Source organism: Schistocerca piceifrons, chromosome X (genome assembly GCF_021461385.2).
Source record: "Schistocerca piceifrons isolate TAMUIC-IGC-003096 chromosome X, iqSchPice1.1, whole genome shotgun sequence".
Classification (NCBI taxonomy): domain Eukaryota; kingdom Metazoa; phylum Arthropoda; class Insecta; order Orthoptera; family Acrididae; genus Schistocerca; species Schistocerca piceifrons.
In genome coordinates this window covers 751,509,801-751,528,581 of record NC_060149.1, presented here as the reverse complement: position 1 = coordinate 751,528,581, position 18,781 = coordinate 751,509,801, and the positions used below count along the sequence as shown (strand labels likewise).

Sequence of the window (18,781 nt, the reverse complement as noted above, 5' to 3'; positions counted from 1 at the left end):
ACAAAGCCTTACACATAAAAATTGGCCTCATCACCCACAATCAAATTGTAGCACAGGCCTGGGTTGTCATTCACAAGTTCCAACAACTCCAGACAAAAGCGTAGTCTCTTTGGGATGTTGTCCGCATTCAGTTTTTGCACTATCTGAAATCTGTATGGGTGGCATTGCAGCTCCGTGTGCAGTACTCGCCACTGTACACTGAGATCCGATATATCAAGCTGCATTGCATGCTTAGGTGCAGAATGCTCAGGAATTTGACTGAAGGCCTCTTCCACTCTTGTAACACTCTCTGATGTGCACATGTGTTTTCAACTTCCATCCCCCTTTCACACTGTATCACCCATTTCCATTTCCTCAAAGTTCTGTATCCCTACTTTGATAGCATGTGCCAACGAGACTGGGGCATGATGGGCAAGCTTGTAATGAGCATGAAATACACACTGCGCAGCCACATAGCCGTCACTGGTTTTGTAAAACACCTTCATGGCAACAGCACATTGTTCATCGGTCCACAACACCATATTGACTGAACACTGAAATTAGGGATTAGAGGCAAATGTTTGTTGTCCAGATGGCACAATTCCCACTTTCTGATTTCTAACATATTTCCATGGTTGCCAAATTGCCCGTTTCACAGCAGCACCTGAAATATTCCTACTTCCTACATATATGACAAAAGAAGAACTAGAGTGGATCCAATATCAATTCTTGAGTTACACCTGTAGTGATTAGCCCCTATTCTAGACATGCTGTTTGCTATATTCGCGGCAGCTGGAATCAGTGCACACATAGATGAATGTACAAATGGAGGGAGCTGCCCGGCGGGAAAGTCTCCTGCGGAAGAGTAACCCAACCATTGGTGCAGAAAATGAAATGTAACAAACAAACTACAGAGAAGACAACAGACAACAACCTTATGACAATGACGCACTATGCAAAGCAGTCACTACAACTGTTGTATCCTGCCTAAACTCATCAAATATCGGGTGCCTAGGAAACCTGCTTCCTTGGATTGCTAGCGAACAATTCAAGAAAATCGTATTAATGAAGTTTATTACTAAAGGAAATGATTACAACACTTAACTTTGTGAAATACAGATGTGTCGTGAGCAAAGGGTGACAGTCAAACAATAAATCTCTTCAGTATATACAACGCTACATGGTAGAAGCGAAAGGACTAGTCTTGATGCTATTCTTAAAATCAGTGCTGTAGAACTTGTAGAACAGGCTAGTCTTCAACTGGGCCGCAACCAGTCAGGTGTACTGTTCTCTTCACATAGAGGGCACTGCCATTGCATAGTCGTTCTAGAAATGGGTCGGTCCATGTGCAATTGACTGACGTCTTCTTCACAGCCCTCTCTGTTCTAACGTTCCCGATAGGCATGCTGACACTTGACTTTACGCCGGAACAACAATGATGATGATAAGATCAAGAGCATTGGAGAAATAAATCCAAGATGCAACCAGAGAGAGTGACTGGATGACATGCAAGGTAGTTACCCAAAAGTTCTAGAATAGCAAAGAGTGATCCATAGGTATCAAGTGTGAGCACTGAACTGACTGGCTGTGCACTGTGCAGCTGCCTAAATACTGGCACACTCATGTAGCGAAACAGAAGCATACTTGCTGTGTGAGCGCAGTGCAGCCACAGTGCCCCGTATTGCTATCAAGGTTCGTGCCCTAAAAGCAGCCCCCCCCCCCCCACACTCCCCCCCACCGCCACCACCAAAACAGGTGCGTATGGGTGGAAGTGCCCCAGATGGTGCAGTGGGGCGTGGGAAGAACGTATGGGTGACAACTCGGACCTGTTGACTACCGGATGGGGAAAGGGATGGTGATCTGTGATGTCCACTGTGATGTCTCTGGAGGTGAAGGCACTGAAGGGTTCCTCCGATGGTGGTGGTGCTCAAGCTGCTTCTGTGTTTGGACAGATGTAACTTGACACCAATGGGTCTCCACCACTATTGCCGGCATCCAAGCTGCCGGACTCTCATCTCGTAAGAGTGGGTCCACACAGTGGCGCAAGGTGCGTAATGCCAGGACAGCCAAGAGTGGAATGTGAGAGGGGGTGGCATCAGAAGACGATGCAGTGTCCATGGTTGCTGCCCATGGAGCAACTCAGTGTGGTTACAACCATCAGTCAGTGTGATACAACAGGTGTTCAAAACCAGTGTTAGGCTTGAGGAAGTGGCAAAGAATTTGACAGCCTTCTTCATTTGCTGCTTAAAGGTCCGAATGAGATGTTCTGCTCCACCATTCAAGGAAGGATGGAACAGAGGGCTGAGAATATGTTTTATTCCATTGGCCACACAGAACTCTTTGAAAGCAGATGACATGAATTGTGGGCCATTATCAGAAACCAAAGTGTGGGGTAACCCTTTGATGGCCAAAACCTGGGCCAAGGCAGTGAGAGTGGCGTCAGTTGTGGTGGACACCATGCGTACCACATATCAGTATTTGGAGTAGGCATCCACTATGAGCAACCACACTGAGCCCAAAAATGGGCCTGGAAAATCAGTGAATGGATGCTGTCCTATGGACAGCACGCTGTAGGGCAGGGTGCAAATGACTCTGGGGGTGCTGCTTGTTGCTGGGTGCACACCGTGCAGCCAAGGACCATTTGCTTGGCATTGCTATTACATTATATTATTACTATTATACACATGTCACTGAGCCAAAACTTTCATGTGGGACATACCCAAGTGTCCCCAGTGGGGTAAGCACAGGACTTGTGGCTGTAGTTCAGCAGAAATGATCATCTGATGTATGCCAGTCTCAGTATCCACGAGAAGAACATCACTGACAACCAGGAGCCCGTGAAAAATTAGTTTCCACAGTTGGAGCTTTGTCATCAACCGACAGGTGAGGAAGGTCAGCCAGCCATGGGTCACATATCGGAGAACCTGCCTCAGTTGGGGGTTGTGCCACGTGGTGGCAGTGACACGTGTGGTCATAATGGGAAACCGTCCAATGTATGTTGCCGTGCAGTATCAATGTGGAAGCAGAGGATCTCAAGTTGATCGAAATCTGGGTCTGGTACAGCAGGTAGATGCGACAATGTGTTGGCATTAGAATGTTGTGCTGTGGGCTTAAACTGGATAGTATAAATGTAAGCACTCAGAAACAGTGCCCAGCACTGTAAGTGTTGAACTGTTTGCTCTGAGAGGTTTGAATGAGGCCCAGATAAGGTAACCAAGGGCCTGTGATCCATAATGAGAGAGAACTTCATCTCAAACAATTGTACATGAAATTTGACAAAAACAATGTTCTGAGATTCCTCATCTAAAGGCAACAGGAGGTAAGCATCAGCAAGGTCGATCTTTGAATAGTGTTCCCCACCAGCAAGTCTCGGAAGGTGGTCTTCTGTCTGAGGTAAAGGATGAGCTTCAACCAGTGATTGAGCATTGATCTACATCTACATGATTACTCTGCAATTCACATTTAAGTGCTTGGCAGAGGGTTCATCGAACCACAATCATATTATCTCTCTACCATTCCACTCGAGAACAGCGCGCGGGAAAAACGAACACCTAAACCTTTCTGTTCGAGCTCTGATTTCTCTTATTTTATTTTGATGATCATTCCTACCTATGTAGGTTGGGCTCAACAAAATATTTTCGCATTCGGAAGATAAAGTTGGTGACTGAAATTTCATAAATAGATTTCGCCACAACGAAAAACGTCTTTGCTTTAATGACTTCCATCCCAACTCGCGTATCATATCTGCCACACTCTCTCCCCTATTACGTGATTATACAAAACGAGCTGCCCTTTTCTGCACCCTTTCGATGTCCTCCGTCAATCCCACCTGATAAGGATCCCACACAGCGCAACAATATTCTAACAGAGGACGAACAAGTGTAGTATAAGCTGTCTCTTTAGTGGACTTGTTGCATCTTCTAAGTGTCCTGCCAATGAAATGCAACCTTTGGCTCGCCTTCCCCACAATATTATCTATGTGGTCTTTCCAACTGAAGTTGTTCGTAACTTTAACACCCAGGTACTTAGTTGAAATGACAGCCTTGAAATCCCCACATAACTGAAGAGAACCATCAGGCTTCTTGCAAATAATGAGGGGGTGACCCATGCGCTAGATTTTCCAGGTTTGATAACTCCAACAGCCTGTAGACACTCCAGCTCCTGCTTCACCGCAGTACATACGGCCACTGGAATGGGCCTCGCATGGCAAAAACGAGGCGTGGCATCTGGCTCAAGGGTGATGTATACCTGAAAACCCAAAGCCCACGCCAAATCCAGCTTAAATACTGATGCAAACCTCAAGCAAAGATCTCCCAGTTCCTGGAAAGGGTCTGCATTGAATACAACCTTGACATCATCAGAGATAGAAAACCCAAACACTGGAAAGGTGTCGAGGCCGAAAACATTAGTAGCCAATAGGTGGTCAACAATGGATAACATAATGAGCTGTTTAATTTTTTTGTAGTCTGCTGTAACCAAGAACTGCTCTCAAAGGGTGATACAATTACCCCCATACACCACCGCACATGTCCGCCCCCGGTAGCTGAGTGGTCAGCGTGACAGGCTGTCAATCCTAAGGGCCTGGGTTCGATTCCCGGCTGGGTCGGAGATTTTCCCCGCTCAGGGACTGGGTGTTGTGTTGTCCTAATCATCATCATTTCATCCCCATTGACGCGCAAGTTGCCGAAGTGGCGTCAAATCGAAAGACTTGCACGAGGCGAGCGGTCTACCTGACGGGAGGCCCTCATCACACGACATTATTATTATTATTATTATTATTATTATTATTATTATTATTACCACCACACATTGTGAGGGAGGAGACAACTTGGGTGAGCCCAGTCATGCATATGTTGCCAGACTCATCACAGAGATGGTGGTCCCAGTGTCCACCTGAAAATGGATATCCTTGTCAAAAATACAGAGTATGAGAAACAACTTCAGCATGAAAGAGTCATCTAGTGCAACTACAGACTGGAGGCATGTACAGTGTCCCAGTCCTCCATAGCATCATTGAAAGGCGGGAATGATGGAGGACATATGGAGGAGCCAGCAGCAGGGGATGTTGAGGGCTGGTGCAACTGGGCCTTGTCTACTCTGAGTCTGTCCACTTGAAGCTGAAGCAATTTTTGTAACTAGTCTAACTGGAGCTGCTGCTGCTGGATTAACTGCTGCTGTTGCTCCAGCAAGCGAGCCAATTGGGCATCGATGCTACTAAATAATTTCTTTTTTCCTCAAATAATTTCTTTTTTCCTCATCACCAATGCTAGATCCACAATAGCCAGACATTAGTGCACTTGTTGGTGAATGCAGAAACTGAGGAAGCCACCAGGTCGAGAGCCACCAGCAGAAGAGCAACACAACCAACAGTATGGAGAACGAAACGTGACAGACAGACTACAGATGAGACGACAAATCAGGACAAGGACAAACAACCTTATGACAATGAGGCGCAACACTGATGTGATGACAACAAGACCAAGAGCATTGGAGAGACAAATCAAAGATGCAACCACAGGGAGTACCCGGGTGACATGCAAGGTAGCTATCCAAAAGTTCTAGTACAGCAAAGAGCGATCCATAGGCATCAAGTATGAGCACTGAAGTGACTGTCTGCGCCCTGTGTGTCTGCCTAAATACCAGTCGTGTGGAATGGTATTGCCCAGCACACTGTCGAGGAGTTCCTTGAAAAATTAAGATGATTCTCATTGTATTGCTGATAGTGTTTGCTTAAACGTATGGACTGATTTTCTTTCAGGTTCATGAACATTTATTTTTATCTGTTATTACTTTTATGTTGTAAGTTCATGTACTGACACGTTGGAGATTTACTCCTCAATTTGGTCCTACGGAACTTGACATGTAAATAAATAAATAAATAAATAAACTCACATGGCGAGATGTGAGCACAGTGCGGATGTAGTGCTCTCTATTGGCTATCGAGCTTCATCTCCTCCGGTGGGCATTCAACCTCTGCAGCACCTGATACCAGACTGTTTCCTTTTATACACTGCCTGAGTTTCTTAACGCAATATTCTGTATCCTCTTAGCTAGATAGGATGACAATCAGTTACCAACAAGATTTCTGATACCATAATATTTAGCTTCTCTAGGAGAATACCGTGAACTGCAGAATCAACTGTTTTTGACAAGTTATAGAAAATGCTACCTGGCATTATCTTGCTTTTTAAATTTTGTATAATCTGCTTTGTGAACTAAAAAATAGCATGTTTTATGGTGAGATCCTTTCCAAATTGAGACTAAGTACCTTATCTTTTCCAGTGCTCGAGATGAAGTTAAGTACTGAGACTAGTTGGTAATTATTCATGCCTGTCATAATATCTTTCTTGTAAAGGAGTCTGAGAATTCATTTTGTCTGGAAATATCATGTGTAATAGTAATGTAATGGAATACTTCACGTATATGTGGAGAACAGGATTTTAGTGCTTTACCTGAGACATTATAAAATGTGAGAGAGTTTGGTTTTGTGGACAGTAATTATATCCTTAATTTCTTTGGCAGAGCATGGAGTAATTGTTATTCGCCTGTATGTATAATGGACATTCAAAAAGAATAATAAGCTGGAGGCTGGAAAATTAAAACTGTTGAAGGCCGTGTAACGCCACTGTCTACAGAAGAAGATGCGGTCCCTGTAAGAACGCTGAGCCCCCAACTTGCCATTAGATGGATAAGGGTGCATGCCTATGTAACGACAGAGTGAACAAGTGCATGTCTCAATGTCCACTGCAATCAGTAGTGCTGAAAATGAATGAGTGTACAGATCCTTGATTGGCCTGCTCGGTCCCATGATTTGTCTCCCACACAGCATGTCTGGGGTGTGATGAAAAGACATATACTTTCATAACAGCATCCAGCCAGCAGTCTTCATAAAGTGATACAGCATGCATTTCTGGCATGGCTAGAAATTCCTCAGGGTGACATTCAGAGCCTATTTGATTCTATGCCACAATCAGTTCAAGCATGTATTTGTGCCTTTGGGGGTCACACTTTCTGCTGCTGTAGATAATGGACATCAGTTTAACCACTTTGTATCTGTTATGTGATGAACATCTAAATAAAGTTTGATAAGCTCAGACTGGTGCTTCACAATATAATGCTTTCAGTTTCCTTCTGTGTATTTAGAATGTAGGTGAAAGGTGGGGTTTACAATACTATTGTGGACATTCCATCCTGTAATCGAAAACATCATATCACCACCTCTCCTATCATTGCCAATTACATGCTAGTAATAGTTGTTACTCTGGGTGGCAAACAAGCTATTCCTGAGTCACAAACTAATCTGAAGATTCAGCAAACATGAACTACTGAAATATTATCCAAACTCATACAGTCTTTTATGATTATTTTACTGTGGGATGTTTGAGAGCAGGAATTTTTACCTCCATCAAGACAAGAGGCACTGCTGACATGGCTTGTAACAGCACAACAATCTAAGCTGCTGTATTTCGCAGTTGCTATCTCACAACCTACATCCATACTCTGCAAATCACTGTGAAGTACATGGTGTAGGCTACTTCCTGCTTGTAACACACATTTGTGTTTCTTTCCTCTGCATTTTTGTGTGGACAGCAGAAGTATTACTCCTTAAATGCCTCTAAGCCAATTTCATTAGTCTAATCTTGTCTTCACAGTCCCTACAGGAGTGATATGCAGCAGCATGTCATTTATTCCTAGATTCTTCACTTAATGCTGGTACTTAAAACTTTGTCAACAGGCTTTCAAAAGATTACTGACATCTGTCCTTGGCTGTCTGCCACTTCCAATTTTTGAGCATTTCTGTAACTCTGTCCCATAAGGTAGACTCTTGACTATTCACGCTGCCCTTATCTGTATACATTCAATATCCCTTATCAGTCATATTTTGTATGAGTCCCAAACATTTATTAGTGTTCTAGGGTGGATTACTTGAGAATTTTGTAGACTGCACATTTTCCCAGTAGCCTACCAATCAACTGGAGTTAGCCACTTGCTTTACATACAATTGAGCCTATGTGGCCATTCCATTTCGTATTTCTGCACATTCGTATGCCCACATTTTTGTAAGAGTTGACTGATTCGAACTGTGATTCATTGATATTGTAGTCATAAAATACTATGTTTCTGAGTTTTGCAAAGTTCACAGTTGCCAGTTATGACTTGTATCATATGAAGCAACTGTGTCTGAATTAAAAAGAAGCGAATATTCCATTTATCATAGCAACAGGAGTGTACTCTCTCTCTCTCTCTCTCTCTCTCTCTCTCTCTCTCTCTCTCACTCTCTCACTCTCTCTCTCTCTCTCTCTCTCTCTCTCTCTCTCTCTCTCTCTCTCTCTAAACTTGGAAGTTATTGCTCACAATGAATTCTGTATTACGTATATCCTCAAGAAAACAACAATATATCCAAGGAGAGTTCATTTTTAGTTTAACATTAAAAGGCACAAAATCTCTGTTACTCACCCAATGTCCTTAGCAACACTTCTGCCAACTGTGATCGCATTTTTTCAGACACCAGTTCATCTTTCTGACTTGCTCGCAGTATTTCTGCTCGTCCAGCAGTAGTGAAAACCATTTCAAACTGTTAAAAGACAAAAGACTTCTATATCTGACTCTACAAATTTTCCTTTTGGCTGGCTATTATAATCCAAATTACAGGTGGTTTCACTGTGCATAGAAATGAGGATGTAACAAAACAAGAATATTTTATTCCTAACAGAAATTTTAATTTCTAAATCACTAAATATCCTTGCTTTGATAAACCATTAAAACTGTAATAACTACCAGTATTGGTAAAAAGTTGTTTGCTATAAATGTGATTAAGTTTAACTCAAGTGTAAAACACATGATAAGCCATAAATTAAACATGGAGGCACAGGTGCAAACAAAGACTTTATGGAACCCCCAGGTGGATTAAAACTGTGAGCTTGACCGGGACAGGAAACTGGAACCTTTGCCTTTTGCAGGCAACTGCTCTATCAACTGAGCAATCCAGGTATTACTCATGACCCACCCACACTGCTTTGCTCTTGCACCAATACTTCTCTTCTATATTAGACTTCACAGAAACTCTCCTGCATCCCTTGTGGACTGAGTGATCATCACTACTACCATTTATCATTTAAAAATAGTTTCTTGAATTCAAATTAATATTTATTAATTTGAATTTAAGAGAAAGCTAATACTGCCTTTACCAACTATATTATTTCCACCACTCTTTCCCTAATCCCAGCCCGAATAACACCTTTATAATATTTCCTCTGTCATTCTGAGAGTATAAACACAGGAATGCAAAGAACTTGAAACTTCATCCAATATTTTTTAAAAAAATTGATAATCTGCCACTGGCTCCATAATCAGTTGTTCACAAATCCAAACTACAATTAAGATGTCAGATCAGGTATGTGAAACGGGAGAAAGATTTGCACTGTGGTGCACAACTACACTCATGCAATGTCTGAATTAGGGAACATTGCTTATGGCTGTTCTCCATCAAAGGTCTAAAATTTATCCCTTCGTATAATGAATCGGACCAGAATCATACAACACCTACATCAGTATGTGCCATTATACTGTGTAGAAACAATGGCATTCAAAAGTTTATTTTTACACCGTGTGTGATGTCTCATCTGATACTCAACTTCTTTTGACCAGATTATAGGATAAAGCTTCTGGCAACAGGTTGCAAATATTGTCAAAGTGGAACAGCTACATAAAATTGTATCAGAAGCACACACCAGACTGACATTTATTGGAAGAATCATAAGGAAGGTTAATTTGCCCACAAAAGAGGGAGCTTATAAAACTCTTGTTCAACTAATTACCGAATAGCATTTGTCAATTTACAACACTTATCTTGTCAGATTAATAGAGGAAATACAGAAGAGCTAAATAAGAGCGGCAAATTTGTTCACAGATTCAGTTCGAAAGCGTGAGTCTTGGAGACCCTCATCCAACTCAAATGTTAGACATAGCCTTTGAAGTGGTCATGATGGAAAAATCAGATTTTGAGCCCATACAGAGACTTACTGACAGTCAATCTTACTGTACCCCATTTGTGATTAGAACAGGAAAAAGGAGAAATGATAACAGTACATGAAGTACCTTCCACTAAGTACTACAAGGTAACTTGGGGAGTATAGATGTAGATATAGAATCATACACATGTATTAATGGATAGTTTCAAACGATCTACCATATGACAGCCAGGATGATTATGTTTCTGAATATTTGGATGGAGGTAGAAGGTGGGAAGTCTAATTTAGGTACTATAAGAAGCTCTGTGGACTCACGCATGACTTCTTGGGACTGGCATGATGTGTCTAGTAGCTCTTCAGTATGCGTTTCAACAGAAGTGTATACTTAGTATAGGCAACTTATCAGGCATGAAGACCTTTGGGAACAAATTCATCAACCTGTGCTGTTTCTGGCTTTTATCATTCATATGGGTAACATTAATACTGAATGGTAATTATCTAGGCTAGCTAGAGAGGAAGGTAGGAAGGTTAGTGTTTAACATCATGTTGACAACAAGGTCATGAGGAATGAAGCACAAGCTCAATCTTGCCTTAAGTAGCTTAGGGAAACCAAAGAAAAGCTAAATCAGAATGGACAAATGGTGATTTGAACTGCAGTCCTCTGAAACACAAGATGTAAGAAAGGAATGAAGAGGTGCTGCAGTGGGCTTGTGAAAATACCCCCATCCCCAGTCCTCACAAGCTGTGAGATGGCTCATATCATATACCAGCTGTCATATTCCCATTTCTCTGCTTTCTACACTGGCATGATGAACACTAACTTGTCAGCAGGGTGAACTGACATGGTGTGTCAATACTGTGTTGCAGAATATGGTTGAAGCAATGCCATACCCTACCAAAATAAGTGGAAACTTAAATTTTAGACAGTCAGTTTTACGAAGTCTTAAACCATAGTATGTGCATTAAAATCTCTGGGATAGCAGGGTAGGGGTGGGGGAGGGTGTAGTGCTGCTTGTGGGGAAAGGGAAGGGCTGCTAGGTGCAGTCGCAAGGTCTGGGGAGGGGAAGGGAGTGGAAAAGGATAGAAGTAGAGGAGAGGAAAAAATGAAAAGGGGAGAGACTAGTCGATGTGTTGGTGGAAAAGAAGTCTGTGTAATGCTGGAGTGTGAGCAGGGAAGGGAGTAGGTGGGTGAAGGAAAGTGACTAGTGAAGACAGAGGCCTGGGGAGTTACAGGAACATAGGATTACTGCAGGGAGAGTTACCAATTGTGCAGTTCAGAAAAGCTGGTGTTGGTAGGAAGGATCGAGCTGCCACAGGCTGTGAAGCAGTCACTGAAGTGAAGCCCATTGTGTTGGGCAGCATGTTCAGCAACAGGGTGGTCCTGCTGTCCCTGGACCACAGTTTGTTAATGGCCTTTAATGTGGACAGATGTGGGCTGTCATGCCCATGCAGAATGCAGCACAGTGGTTGCAGCTTAGTTTTATGTCAAATGAGTGTCTTTGCTGGTAACCCTGCCTTGATGAGATAGGTGACACTTCTGACTGGACTTTGGTAGATACTGGTGGGAGGGTGTATGGAACAGGTCTTGCATCTAGATCTGTTACAGGGGATATGAGCCATGAGGCAAGATGTTGGGAGCAGGGGTGGAGTACCTATGGTCAAGGAACAGTACTGTGGGAGGGGTCGGAGAGAAGTGGGTAGGATATTCCTCATACCAGAGCATGACAAGAGAAAGCCATAACCCTGGTGGAGAATGTGATTCAGTTGCTCTAGTCCTGGGTGGTAGTGAGTTATGAGGGAAGTGCTCTTTTGTGGTTGTACGATGGGAATGTGGGAGGTGGTAAGTGACTGGAGAGACAAGACATGGGAGATCTGTTTCTATACAGGATTGGGAACATACTTATGGTCTGTGAAGACCTCAATGAGACCCTTGGTATCTTTGGAGAGAGACTGGTGATCACTACAGATGTGACAGTCATGGGTGACTTGGCCGTATGGAAGGCAATTCTTGGTATGCAATGGGTGGCGGCTGTGAAAGTTGAGGTATTGCTGGTGGTTGGTAGGTTTTATATGGAGGAGGTACTGATGTACCCCTCCTTGAGGTGGAGGTCAACATCGAGGAAAGTGGCTTGTGGAATTGAGGAGGGACTGGTGGAGCGAATGGGGGAGAAGGTGTGGAGGCACATGGATAGGATGTAATCACCCTCAGGCCAGATTACAAAGATATTGTCAATGAAACTGAACCAAGCGAGTGGTTTGGGATTCTGGGTTGTTAGAAGGGATTCCTGTAGATGGCTCATGAATAGGTTGGCATAGGATCGGGCCATGCGGGTGCCCATTGCTGTACCCTGGGTTTGTTTGTAGGTGATACCTTAAAAGAAGAAGTAATTGTGGGTGAGGATATATTTGGTCATGGTGACAAGGAAGGAAGTTGTAGGTTTAGAATCCTTTGGGCATTAGGTAAGGTAGTGTTCAATAGTGGCAAGGCCATGGACATTAGGGATGTTAGTGTAAAGGGAGGTGGTATCTGTGGTGTTAGCGCCAGACACCACACTTGCTAGGTGGTAGCCTTTAAATCGGCCGTGGTCCGTAGTATACGTCGGACCTGCATGTCGCCACTATCAGTGATTGCAGACCGAGCGCTGCCACACGGCAGGTCTAGAGAGACTTCCTAGCACTCGCCCAGTTGTACAGCCGACTTTGCTAGCGATGGTTCACTGACAGAATACGCTCTCATTTGCCGAGACGATATTTAGCATAGCCTTCAGCTACGTCATTTGCTACGACCTAGCAAGGCACCATTACCAGTTACTATTGATGCTGTAAAACATGTACCGTCAAGAGTGATGTTCAACATTTATGGATTAAAGTTAAGTATTCCACAGCTACGTCCTTTTTTGCTAGTCTCATTTCCTTGACCTGTTCCAGACCTCACGCCAGCCTGTGTGAGCTAAAACGCATACCTTTCGGCTTCCTCTCATAGTGGGTTGGCTCTCTTGCCAACCCACAACAGCATCAAAAGTGACGAGTAGGGCACCATGTGGTAAAGGTACAGGAACTGTGCAGAGTTGTCGGAAGAAAAGGTTGGTATCTTCAATATACAAGGATAGGTTATGGGTAATAAGTTGAAGGTATTGGTCCACAATAGCACAGATTCTCAATGGGGGTACAGTAACCCTATCTGGAATCCTGTCCCCCATACTGTTCCTGCATTGCTGCCTGCCTCATGGAATCCCCCCCCCCCCCCCCAGATGGCCTTACCATCAAATCACCTATCTCCGGCTGCAACCTCTCCTTCCACAATGACCCTATCTGTTCAAATTCTGCCAGTCCATGGTATTCACTTAGTCTTGCAAAACCATGTAAATCAGGTCCAAGCCTCCTTGCAATACCAAACTATAAAATTCTCCTGCTCTGCAATCACAAATTCTTGTATCCTATCTCTCACATCAAAACTATTGCAAACCAGGAACTAGAGCAGCATGCCCAACACCGCCTCAAAAACTCTCCAACTTGTTCACCTCCTACTCTTCACTTTGACTATCACTATCCACCACCTCAACAACAACCTCCAAAACCATGTCCTCTCACAGCTGACAAACCCTGCCTTATAGACATACTACATTTACCACACCCTCAGAAACACCCTCCCACCACCACACCAAATCCAGAGCCTAAACAGACCCAAAACACAGTTATGAACTTTTGCCATAAAAGCCTTAGTCCCATAGAAGTATCACGCCTTCCCAAAGGCCTCACCTTTTGCTCCCCTCCAAAATACAATCATGCATGTCTTGTTAAAGACCTTCTCCCGATCCCTACAATGGGAACACTTTTTCACCATCAACTCTACCAATAAAACTGAGCCCAAAGCAAATGTTGAACCCTGCCTGACTCAGTTCACTTTTCCATCCAACCATGATCAACCCTCACTGCCCCCAAATCAACCACTACTAACATTCCAGAGTCTCTTAACCTTAAACGTTGCCTCACTATCATTACTCTAATACCTACACATGTAAGCTAACCTTGCATCTACAGAAAGAACTGCAATCCACCACCTAAAATCTGACCCTGAACTTATAATCCTACCTGCCGACAAAGGGTATCACCCTGTGGTTACAACCAACCAATACATACATACATATGTGCCTGCCTGCCTGCCTACCCCCCTCCCCCCCCCCTCTCTCTCTCTCTCTCTCTCTCTCTCTCTCTCTCTCTCTCTCTCTCTCTCTATCTTCTCCCCCCCCTCCTCACCACTACCTCTCCCCACACTCCTAGCTTCTACATGCTTCCTAAAGCCCCTAAGCCCAACCACCCAGGAGGAAGCTCCATTGAGGCCAGTCACTGTGCCCCCACTGGGTGAATCTCTACTCTTGTGGACCAACACCTTCAGCCTATTAAACTTAACCTAACCACCTACATCAAAGACACCAACCATTTCCTCCACCGACTCTCCACAGTTCCTGTCCCTTTGCCACATGGCTCCCTGCTCATTGCTATTGATGCTCTCTCCCTCTGCACTAACATCCCTAATGCCCGTGGACTTGCTGCCACTGAACACTGCCTTTCCTAATGCCCGACTGATACCAAACCTACAACCTCCCTCCTGGTCACCATGACCAACTATATCCTCTCCCACAATTACTTCACCTTTGAAGGCATCACCTACAAACAAATCCACGATACAGAGATGGACACCTGCATAGTACCAACTATTCCAACCTATTCGTGACCCATCTAGAGGAATCTTCCCTAAGCACCCAGAATCCCAAACTGTTCACCTAGTTCAGATACACTTATGATATCTTTGTGATCTGGACTGAGGGTGATGACAACCTATCCACATTCATCCAGAAACTTAACACCTTCTCCCAAATTTGCTTCACTTGTCCACTCTCAACCCAAAAAGCCACCTTCCTCCATGTTGACCTCCACCTCAGAGATGGCTACATCTTTACCTTCATCCATATCAAACGTACCAACGACGAGCAGTACTTCCAATTCAACAGATGCCACACATTCCATACCATGGAGTCTTGTCCATACAGCTTAGCCACCCATGGCTGTCACATCTGAAGTGACAAACAGTCCCTCTCCAAACATACCAAGGGTGTCACTGAGGCCTTCACAGACGATAAGTATGCTCCCAACCCTGTACAGAAACAGATCTCTCATGCCTTGTCTCTCCAGTCACTTACCACACTTTCCACCTCCCACATTCCCACCATCCGGCCACAAAACAGTACACCCCTCATAGCTCAGTACCACTGGGGACTGGAGCAACTGAATCACATTCCCCATCAAAGTTTCACCTACCTCTTGTCGTGCCCTGAAATGATGAATATCCTACCCACTGCCTTCCCACCCCTCCCATAGGGGTATTCTGCTACTCACTGAACTTACACAATATCCTTGTCCATCCCTTCTCCACCACTGCTCCCAACCCCTGCCTCATCGCTCATATCTCTGTAATAGACCTAGATGAATGGGGCCTGTCCCATACATTCTCATACCACCACCTACTCCAGTCTAGTCGCAAGCTTCATATAGCCCATCAAGACAGGGCTACCAGCAAAGGCACTCATTTGACTGACACATAAACTAAGCTGCAACCACTGTGCTACATTCTACATGGGCATGACAGCCCACATCTATCCACATTAAAGGCCACCGACATACTGTGGCCCAGAGACAGCAGGAGCACCCTGTTGCTGAACATGCTGCCCAGCACAATGTGCTTGACTCCAGTGACTGCTTCGCAGCCTGTGGCAGCTCAATCCTTCCTATCAACACCAGCTTTTCTGAACTGCACAATTGGTAACTCTCCCTGCTGTATATCCCATGTTCCTGTAACTCCCCAGGCCTTGGTCTTCACTAGCCCCTTTCTTTCACCCACTTACTCCCTTCTGCTCACACTCCAGCATTACACAGACTTCTTTTCCACCAACACATCGACTAGTCTCTCCCCTTTCCATTTTTTCCTCTCCTCTACTTCTAACCTTTTCCACTCCCCCCCCCCCCCTCCCCCAAAACGTCCTGACTGCACCAGGCAGCCCTACCCTGTGCCCACCAGATCTCTGGATGCTTCCACAAGTTGCACTATACAGTCTTCTATCCCTACCTTGCTATCCCTCCCCCTCATCACTGCAGCCTCCTCCCTAGTCCCACCACACAGACCATTTCTCCTATCAGGTGCAGTTGCTCGTAATGTGTAGCAGTCTTTTCATCGGGCTTGTTTGTGGCTCCACATCTCCTCCACATGGTAACAGTCTATCCTTTTCATAATATTGTCATTATTCCATCCTAGATTTTCCACTGTTTGATAATCTCCAATGGGACGTGTAGTATAGTAAAGTCTGGGAGAGATTTTTTAATGAAATTTTTTGAGACTCACTGTTGAGAGTCACATTCTAGCACTGAGACAAGATAGTAATGTTCTATACAGTGGATGCACTGAAAATGGTACTAATAATGATTGTAAATTAGCATCACTGGCAAATGATGAGGTGTGATGGAACTTATCAGCATAATTTAACACTCTTTTTTAATCTTCCCCAGGCACTTAGCTATCTCCCCTGCAGAGACTTTGATCCCTGATACAGACTTTAAGCTTGAAATTTATTACCTTGACAAACACCAACAAGTTTGGTCTCTACTAGGTTCTTTTCAGATTTACACATGTCTCATCACTATTCTGCTCTAGTTTGCAAACCACTGGCCAGAGACATGTTTTCCTCTCCCTTTCATCCACCACGGCAAGTAGTCCAAGACAAATTGAGATGGAAAGTAGGGGCTGATCTCTTGTTAATAACACACTGCATTTTTTTTGTGTTCAGTGATTTGTACTTTTTGCTAAGGCTTGTGTGTGTGTGGGGAGGGGGGGACAATTTTAGTTAATTTTTGAACCTTGAGGAATAAATTTTTGATCATTGAGGAACAAATCTGACTATAAAACTATTCATGCTATAGAGTTGACTCTGGTGTCATTTTAAAGTTCTTGAACTATGCTTCAACTTGATATTCTGTGACACTACTGTGAGATTTATTTAGTTTGTCTACAGCCCAATTTTTTTATTTTTCAAAACCTCAAAAGACCCCTTTTATTTTTTCTTTAAAACATACTTGTTTCTTACATATGTTTGTCTGCCTTTAGTAAAATTGGATGATGGTCTGAGAGGCAAAATAATTTTTATACATTAATTTTTCTTAATTTACAGATTGCATGGAATGGTCAACAATTTACAAGTACGGAATTTTTGTTGTGGTTTTTATCCTTCTGTTAGAAGGTAATTTCCGTTGCCATGTTAACAGATATTACCGTATTGCATGTACACTTTTCAAGTGTCAGTTAATTCACTTACATGCTTATTGATAAGGTGACTACACTATGTGATCAAAAGTATCTGGACACCTGGCTGAAAATGACTTACACGTTCGTGGCGCCCTCCATTGGTAATGCTGGAATTCAATATGGTGTTGGCCCACCCTTAGCCTTGATGACAGCATTCACTCTCACAGGCATGCATTCAGTCAGGTGCTGGAAGGTTTCTTGGGAAATGGCAGCCCATTCTTCGCAGAGTGCTGCACTAATGAGACGTATCAATGTCGGTCGGTGAGGTCTGTCATGAAGTCGGCGTTCCAAAATATCCCAAACGTGTTCTATAGGATTGAGGTCAGGACTCTGTGCAGGCCAGTCCATTACAGGGATGTTATTGTCATGTAACCATTCTGCCACAGGCCGTGCATTATGAACAGGTGCTCGATCATGTTGAAAGATGCAATCGCCATCCCCGAATTGCTCTTCAACAGTGGGAAGAAAGAAGGTGCTTAAAACATCAATCTATGCCTGTGCTCTGATAGTGCCATGCAAAACATCAAGGGGTGCTAGCCCCCTCCATGAAAAACATGACCACACCAAAACACCACCACCACCAAATTTTACTGTTGGCACCACACACTCTGGCAGATGACATTTGCTGGGCATTTGCCATACACCCACCCTGCCATCGGATTGCCATATTGTGTACCATGATTCGTCACTCCACACAACATTTTTCCACTGTTCAATCATCCAATGTTTATGCTCCTTACACCAAGCGGAGCATCCTTTGGCATTTACTGGCATGATGTGTGACTTATGAGCGGCCGCTCGACCATGAAATCAACGTTTTCTCCCCTCCCGCCTAACTGTCATAGTACTTGCAGTGGATCCTGATGCAGTTTGGAATTCCTGTGTGACGGTCTGGATAGATGTCTGCCTATTACGCATTACGACCCTCTTCAACAGTCGGCGGCACCTGTCAGTCAACAGACGAGGTCGGACTGCACGCTTTTGTGCTGTTTGTGTCCCTTCACATTTCCACTTCACTATCACATCAGAAACAGTGGACCTAGGGGTGTTTAGGAGTGTGGAAATCTCACGTACAGCTGTACAGCTATTTATCCCAGATTTAACAATTATGAATTGATTCACATTGAATTAGATATTTATTTCACCTGAATCTTTATATTTTATTATTAGTTGGGCGTGAAATTGTCAGAACTGTCTGACAAAGAGATTCTACTCTTAACAAAGTGTAGCAACTTACATTGTAGTAAACACAGCACAAATCTGGTTTCTAGCACCATCTATGTCTTTTATATGTGCAAAATTATATTAGATTGTATTTGTGCTATGTAATGTTTCACTATATTGCATTAAATATGCTTAATTGCTTTTCTCCATCAATAACCATACATCCTGACAAGAATGAGTTCAAAGAAGTGCAAGTGGTCCTTCAATGAACAACTGTAAAAAGAATTTCTATTCATCAGTGAAATTAGTTCTT

At 43.7% G+C, this 18,781-nt stretch overlaps 1 protein-coding gene across 4 annotated transcripts in view; it reads right to left on the bottom strand.

Annotated features, from left to right (window-relative positions):
• The window catches only part of LOC124721663 (peroxisome biogenesis factor 10-like), a 123,952-nt gene that overhangs the window by 91,399 nt on the left and 13,772 nt on the right, over positions 1-18,781 (bottom strand). For all 4 annotated transcript variants that reach the window (XM_047246733.1, XM_047246735.1, XM_047246734.1 and 1 more), the window contains exon 2: positions 8,437-8,554. In XM_047246733.1, coding sequence (XP_047102689.1) covers positions 8,437-8,548 — 112 coding nt within the window. In that variant the 5' untranslated portion in view covers positions 8,549-8,554. The remainder of the gene's footprint in view (positions 1-8,436; positions 8,555-18,781) is intronic.